At 34.2% G+C, this 8,146-nt stretch overlaps 1 protein-coding gene across 1 annotated transcript; it reads left to right on the forward strand.

Moving 5' to 3' along the window:
* Positions 1–4,307: 4,307 nt before the first annotated feature.
* On the forward strand, positions 4,308–6,544 carry LOC149184221 (uncharacterized). The gene is made up of 2 exons (XM_089418856.1): positions 4,308–4,826; positions 6,001–6,544. The coding sequence occupies exons 1-2, from the start codon at positions 4,425–4,427 to the stop codon at positions 6,469–6,471; spliced, it is 873 nt and encodes a 290-aa protein (XP_089274982.1). The 5' UTR covers positions 4,308–4,424; the 3' UTR covers positions 6,472–6,544.
* The last annotated feature ends 1,602 nt before the right edge of the window (positions 6,545–8,146 follow it).

The following is an 8,146-nucleotide window of genomic DNA, read 5'->3' on the forward strand; positions in this document are numbered from 1 at the left end:
ACAGTATCAAATAATGATCTTGTCACGATTACAATGGATGGTATGACTAACGATTATTAGATGTTCATCACAAACTTGAATGCGAGAGAGAAAGCCCCCAATTTCGAAGAATTGACAGGGGATCCTGATGCAAGAGGAAGAGAGGTAGATGACTCTAAAACCCCAGAATTCAGATCTTTCATTAATGGTGTGGCGTGTTGAAGAAATTTGAAAGTGTTGTTGAGATTGTCAGTGAAAGATTGCATTATGCATCGCATCAGAGAGTGTAAATTAGCAAATGAGATCTGGACAACTTTCAAGGATTTGTATGAGATAAAAAATAAAAATCACTTATTATTCATGAAGAGAAAGATTCTCTGCATTAAAATGGAGGAAAATGAATCATTTACAACATTGATCTCTTAGATCAAGGAGCTGAGAAATAAGTTGGACGATATAGGGGAGACAATATCGAACACCGATCTCGTCACGATTACCATGAATGGTATGATTGACGATTATCAGTTGTTCATCACAAGCTTGAATGCGAGAGAGAAAGCCCTCAATTTCAAAGAATTGACACGGATCCTGATGCAAGACGAAGATAGGCACGTGACTCTGAAACCCCAGAATTCAGATCTTTCATTAATGGCGTGGCATGGTGAATAAAATTGAAGTGCTCGAAGTAATTTATTAATTTCTATGCAGGCTATGGGATTTTTGTATTTTGGCAGTGGCAAAGATTGTCCAGTCAAAAGTCTTTCGACATGGACATGGAAATGGTGGAGCTCGAGTGGGAGAAGAATAGAGGTTTAGTGACAAGCCATAAGAGTAGTGGTTCAAGGGCCAACATCGAACCGATGAGTAGCTTGAGCTGTCAGTGGGAGCAACATTTTTCCGTGGAGCGAGAGAAGGAGCAAAGAATGGAGGGTCTTCACCACTACCAATGTTTTAGATCAGATTGGCTCTGATGGCCAACCACTCAACTGTTGTTGTTCCAAGAAATTTTCGATTGCTGGAAGAGCTAGAAAGAGGAGAGAAAGGCTTTAGAGATGGGACTGTCAGAGATGATATCGATATGCGCTCTTGGATAGGGACAATCATTGGGCCACATAATTCAGTGCATGATGGCCGTATATACCAGCTAAAATTATTCCGTGACAAGCCTTCTATATGGAGTAGAGGATCCATCAATTTTTGGGATGGTGTTGGATAGTCCTTTCTCTAATTTGTTTGATCTCATGATGGAGCTGGTGTGGCTGCTGATGCAAACCCCCACAATCGAGGAGAAGAAACCATGGAAATTACAACTTTGTAGTGAGTTGAGTTCTATTTATTGCAAGGATCAACAAGGCAGTGTTGTGATTCCGTAGGTAGTAGGCAGCACCCTGCGGCACCATTTTTTTCTGAGAGGGTTTGCTTGTTCTCTCATTGTTTTTCAGAATTGTGTATTGAAGACCCTTGTTGGTCGTGATTCAGTTCCCTATGGATGGGCCGCTGCTGTTACAGGTAACCTGTAATTTTTCAAATTCAATACTGTAACATCTGGTGCTCCCACTGTAGGACAACCCATAGTTTCAGAAGTAACTTATGAGAGTTGAAGGATTAAAGAGGAAAACTCATTCTACATGGGTGAAGATCGAGAAACCAACTTTTCCACAATGTTGCATACTAGTGTTCTTAAATTTTGAGTTTTGTAAGTGAAACATGTTGAGCCTGATCAACTCAGCGTGTAAATGCAATTGGTTAGAATTGATCACCCTAGCAATTGCTAATTGAAGTTAGAAAGATTCAAGATGAAGGCACTAAGTATAATTCTAGAAGAAGTTGGTTGATGTCGCAATAGATGCACAAACAAGGTAAAGGAGTGTATGTTGAAATAAACCAGACTCAATATTATTATGAGTCACACATATTAATTGTAAGCAAGTCTAGGATGTTTTGTAGTGGTCTTTGTAAAGTATGTACCTGGTAACTCCAAGAGTTGGAGTGTGAAATGTAAGCCTGATGAGGCATGTGTATCCCCATAAAGTTTGTGGTAATCTTAAAACCACTTTGTAATTGAAGGTTTGTGGTTAGCCAGAAACCATTTTGTAGTGTCGGTTTGTGGTAAGCTAGAAACCACGTGTACAAGTGAAGTGGACATGGATTCTTGTGGGCATGGTTTAGGGTCGGCTCACAAAACCTTTGGCATGGTTGAGGGTGAGATGAGAAAACCTTGGGTCTGGTTAAGTTGGGTCTATGGTGCACCTTGGTGGCTAAATTGAGTGCCTTAGTGGCAGAATTGAGCCTTGGTGGTTGGAGAGCCCCAGTGGCAGTGCAGAGCCTTGGTGGATGGATTCGAAAGCCTTAGTGGATGAATCGTGAGCCTTAGTGGTAGTGTGGAGCCTTGGTGGCTGAGAGCACTCGTGGGCATGGTTGAGGGTAATCCGATAAAACCGAGAGCATGGTTATGGGTAATTCGATAAAACCCATGATGATGATGATGGAGCGGGATTTGCAGGTACATGTACATGTATGCAATTATAATGGTTGATATAATCATATATGTGAAGGACATCCTACTAAACTAACGGTTGCAGCGGTTGGGCACCCATGCTTTTCAGTGGATGGTTGTTCCTTTATATGGACGCTGACATATTCCCTTGTTATGTTTGACCACAACTAGACTTTGTAGATTGATATCGAGGCAAATAGTCATTAAGGGGTCATGTTAGAAAATGTAATTCCTACTTGTTTCAGTTGTGATTCTTGCTATGTAAAGGAGTCTGTTCCTATTAGTTAGGAGTTGCTTCCTAGATTGGTGTGTGGCTAAGATATTCTCTCAACCAAGTGATTGTGTGTCCGAGATAGTTTCCCTATCTTAAAACAAAACTTTGTAATATTATTTGATTAAAAATAATATATATCTCATAAAAATTTAACAAGCTCTAATACCATAAAAAAAACATAAATACATACCATACAATTTTTTTTTTTTTTATTTAAAAAAACCAAAATATATCACATTTATATAGTATATATAAAATCTAATAAATTCTAAATTAAGAAATTATTAAGAATATCTCAACAACTAACCAACCCAAACCAACCATACTATTATAAACATTATTTATAAACTTTATCTGAAACCAATTAAATTGAACACCAACAGTGAAACTCCTAAAAACCAAACCCAATCGAATTGAAAACCAAGGCCCAATCTTTCCTAACTTTTAATAAATAATAAATCACTCATCATCACTTAATAAAAAATAATCAATCCAAATTGCTAACAAGGAATTGAATAGTGCAGCGTGCGAAGAAAATAAATGCTAGTGTTCAAAAAAACAATAAAAAATAATCGACCCAAATTGCTAACAATGAATTGAATAGTGCAGAGTGGGAAGAAAATAAATGTCAGCGTTAAAGAAAATAAAAATTAAAATATTCAAAAAAAAAAAAAGAGGAATGTTGGGCACCCATTTTATGTTTGTCAACTGATAAGTATTTAAGATGTAACAGAAATGCATGAAAAAGGGGATGTTGGAGGCTGAATGATAACTAAAGTGTTATTGGAGATTAATATTTAATTTATTCTAATTTGAGTTATTTTGGAATATGATGGTGTATAACTATATGTTTTTAATTGAAAAGAAAGATATTTCAAGTTTTACTCATCATTAAGTTATTAGTAAAAACAAGAATGAAAAATCAATATCAATTTTTTTAAGAGAAGAAATGGTATAATATAATGGGAGGTTAATATTTAATTTATTCTAATTTGAGTTATTTTGGAATATGATGGTGTATAATTATATGTTTTTAATCGAAAAGAAAGATATTTCAGGGGCAAGTTTTACTCATCATTAAGTTATTAGTAAAAACAAGAATGCAAAATCAATATAATTTTTTTTTGAAAAAATTTATAATATAATGGATATGAAAAATATTTTGGGTAGATTTTTAGTTTACTTTCAAAACATAAATTATTAGTAAAAACAAAAATACAAACCCAATAAATTAATATCAATATTTAAAAATTTTAATAAATAAATGTAATTAATTTAAATTTCCAAAATATTCTAAAATATACTGTACTATATCATTTAGTTTAAATTGTTACTCTAAAATCTAATTAACTGATAAAACCATAACTTTTTTTTATCACCTTTTTTCCACCCAAGGTACATATTCTTGCAACTCTCAAATATATGGTTCAAAGAAGGAGAGCGCGTCACAAGCCGGTGGAGGGTATGGTTGTGGATAAGATTGCACACCGAATTCCGGGAATTATTATGTCCTTAAAGCAAGGATAAATAAAAGGTTCAATGAACGAAATCGTGTCACAAGCTGGTGGAAGGCATGGTTATGTATAAGATTGCGTGCCAAATTCATTTCATACAGAAACACAGTCTCCTGCAACATACTACTCTGTTGTTCGTGGACGCACCTCGATCATTGCCATGCCTCAATTTCTGCATCAAATTCTCTTTCAGAATTCTCCTTCTATATATTTGAAACTAACAGAGGTCGTGACCTTGCTGGGTAGTTTGCAAACAGGATACTCAGAGGCCAGAGGTCTCAACCTCAAATACTCCAAGTTTGCTCAGGCAACTGATGAAAATGTCAAGAGAATATCAAGCAGGAACGGGATGCTCATATGCTATGGCCCATCCTTAGCCATCTCATCCCTATTCCTGCTCTATAAATTGGAGGGAGTTAGAGTTATTCCACCATTAATTCCGCAAAACACGGAGCTGCTATCGGTTTTATCTACAGTCGGACTGGACCAGAATTCGGGTGATCTGCGTATGATAGCCCTATCCTCGGCCTTAACTATACACTTCCTCAAAAGAGAGCTAGAGGTAATTATCTCCTAGATTATGGTTGAAGTTTCTCTTTAATCTGGTGAGAAATCTTCAGGTCAAATTTTATGAGAAATTTTCAGTTCAAATTTTATGAGAAATATTTTTTTCATAATTTAGATAAAGGTTAATTTGATGGGTATCTTTATGTTTATTGTGGATTTTAGGAAAAATATGGTATGGATATTGGCTCTGTTTTTCTGGTCGATATTATGGATCACAGAATATTTAGGGAAATCACAATTCATTTTAGCCATTTGGAATATTTTAAGAGTTATGAGAACTTTCGTTTTAGTGAGAAATTTTTAGTTAAAATTTTGAGTAATAGTTTTTTATAAATTAGATAAAAGTTAATTTAATGGGGGGCATTTTTAAGTTCATTGTGAATTTTCCAAATATTATGGTATAGACATGGGGAGGTGAGATAATTTACTTGGCTCATGTCCATGGGATCCCAGAATATTTTGGGAAATCATAATCTACTTAATCCATAATACATTATGGAATATTCCAAGAGCCAAATTAATTGTGTCAAATTGTTTCACTTCACACTATATTATTGTTTCACTTCACACTATATTATATATTTTAAAAATTCTAGAATGTATAATCTAGATAAAAATAGGTAATTAAATCTTAATGTTGAATGAAGTGATATGCTTATCAATTAAGTGTTATTGAGATTATGTAAATTCATAAAAATAAAAACGCAAACAAACTAATTAATTTTAATCTCATGAATAATTTCTTGTATTTAATAAAAAAAAATTAGTCCTTATCAATTTTCCTATTTAACCTCAGCACTCTTGGTCTCACAAACAGCTTATGTGTTGTGTTCCTGATGATGGGTGAAACATCGCTTAAAAAAACTAATAAACAAAAAAAGGGGTTAACAAACCTATTCACAGGGCCAAAAAAACCGTTCAATACTTTATTGTTTCATGTGAAATAAAAAAACTAATAAACAAAAAAAGGGTTAACAAACCTATTCACAGGGCCAAAAAAACCGTTTAATACTTTATTGTTTCATGTGAAAATGCATTTGAAATATAATAGGGAAAATTCATTAACATTTCAAAGCTGGCTTGCTTTAAACTTAAATGGAATAATTTGCCATTTTCTGTTGTTTAATAATTCTGAATTTAAAATAACTCCATAATACATGCACATGCAGGTACTGTTTGTTCACCGTTACAGTGGTGATATGACCCTACAGACAGCTCTGTTGATTTCGTGTTCGTATTTGTTTACCTCTGCAAATCTATTATATGCCCAACTGGTTTATGAGAGCATTTGGCCTCCAGTCATGGGCCTGACGTGGTTGGGAATAGGCCTGTTTGTTGTGGGCATTGCTGGAAACTATTACCATCACTATCTTTTATCAAGAATGAGAAAGAAGGGACAAGATATATATGCAGTGCCACAGGGAGGTTTGTTCCCTCTGGTTGTTTGCCCACATTATCTCTTCGAAATCATTGGTTGGGCGGGCATGGCCTTCATTTCTCAGACTCCCTATGCATTTTGTTCTCTGTTGGGCACCTCGTTTTATCTGATGGGCAGAAGTTATGCCACCAGGCGATGGTATTTGCAGAAAATGGACGACTTTCCCAAACAAAGGAAAGCTATCTTCCCTTTCATCTTCTGAATTTTTACAATTGTAACGGCTGCTGTGATTATAACAAAATAGTATAAAATGATTTCCCAAACTTTCACACTAAGCTGTGTCTCTCAAAATCTGATTCACTGCATTACATTTCGTAGTTGTCGATTTGAAAATGTTTAAATATAGTTTTATTTATTTTTAGTCCATGAAAATTGCTAGGTTTAACCACTTTTCATAGACCTTATTCAAATTTATGTACTTATTAAAGACAATGCCTTCCAAGTAATAAACCACTCGCAAGACCCGTTGAACACTGCATCCAATGATATTAAAATTAGCAGCACAACATGATGAATTGTTACAAATCACATCTCCTTGCAACAATTAAATACGAATATATAAATTGGTCAATCTTCATACCAGGTTAATGGTTTGTATACCATCCTAAATAATTCAGTTAAATTTGAAAAATAATCAAAGCACACAAAATAATCAAAATATTTAATAATTGATTACAATATTTTGTTGTGTTATGTTCAAGTATAGACTAACACCATTCAAAATTATATGTGTGAGTGGGGAAATTGCTTATCTTTTTTATACGATGGTTTTAAGTTAATCTATTTCTATATTAATTATATATAAAAATTGTTATAAATTTTAGAAAATTAAATCATTTTAAATCATCCATATAAATTTATTATATAAATGATTTTAAATTACTCATTAATAATTATGAAGGTTTACAATCTCAAACGTAGAATTCAAAAACTGAAGAAATATAATGAACAGTAAGTAACAACTAAAAATAAAAGATAATATGATTAGCAATGAGGTGGTTTGGATGGGCACCATTGACTAGAGGTTTCTTGTTAATTGGATTTATCATAATAAATTAAAAATATAATATGATTAGCAACGAGGTGGTTTGGATGGTACCATTAATTAGAAGTTTCTTGTTCCTTGGATTTATCATGTACATTATGCACATGTTATTTCACAAAATAGTATTAAAACATGTTCCTAGAGAAGAGAGAGAGCTTGTTATGCCTATACTATTTCTTCTTCTTCATCTTATCACCTTGAAGGTAAGAGTAAATATTGGATAAAAAAATTAATTTTGCTTTTATTCACTTAAAGATAATTTAGAGAGTTGGCCTACTTGTTTTCCTTATTTACAATTGGTAGGGAAAAGAAGGTTTTGGCAAGTGAATAAGACTCCATTACCCTAAAAACCTTCATAGTCATTGCTAAGAATGAGAGACCTAATCTCAAAATTCTTTCTTGATTTGATGTTTTGGAGTCTCCATTCATTTTTGCTGAGACATGTCCCTAAATCCTCCACAATTTGCTAAGTATCAAAAGGGGTTCCAAGGATAAATAGTTGTGTGGCTTGATCAAATTCCTCTCCACCCCAATGCATTGAAACCAAAGATTGACACTTTTGGATGGAGGAGACTTAGGGGCACACCTCCACCTTCCACCATGGTTACTCAATTCTAGGATATCGCTAGTAGTGATATCTGTCATGTTGAGCACCAAAAATTAAGGGAATGGGAATGGTGAACCCAGGAGGAGAGAGCCTATGTTGATGCTACACTTATAGCCACTTCAAATGACGAATTGCTAATTCTCAACCATGACATAAGAATGATACCTTTCTATATGAATGAGAATAATGAATGAACGAGGAAGAGGATTGTTGAGGGCACACCCT

This window comes from Pinus tabuliformis, chromosome 3_2 (assembly GCF_031772625.1).
Source record: "Pinus tabuliformis cultivar Carrire ecotype Pingquan chromosome 3_2, CPIR1, whole genome shotgun sequence".
NCBI lineage: Eukaryota > Viridiplantae > Streptophyta > Pinopsida > Pinales > Pinaceae > Pinus > Pinus tabuliformis.

Excerpts from the sequence above, each read along its gene's own strand:
- LOC149184221 (XM_089418856.1), top strand. The coding sequence starts at position 4,425 with ATGCCTCAATTTCTGCATCAAATTCTCTTTCAGAATTCTCCTTCTATA. Across the intron at positions 4,827-6,000 it reads TCCTCAAAAGAGAGCTAGAG|GTACTGTTTGTTCACCGTTA; the intron begins GTAATTATCTCC and ends ATGCACATGCAG.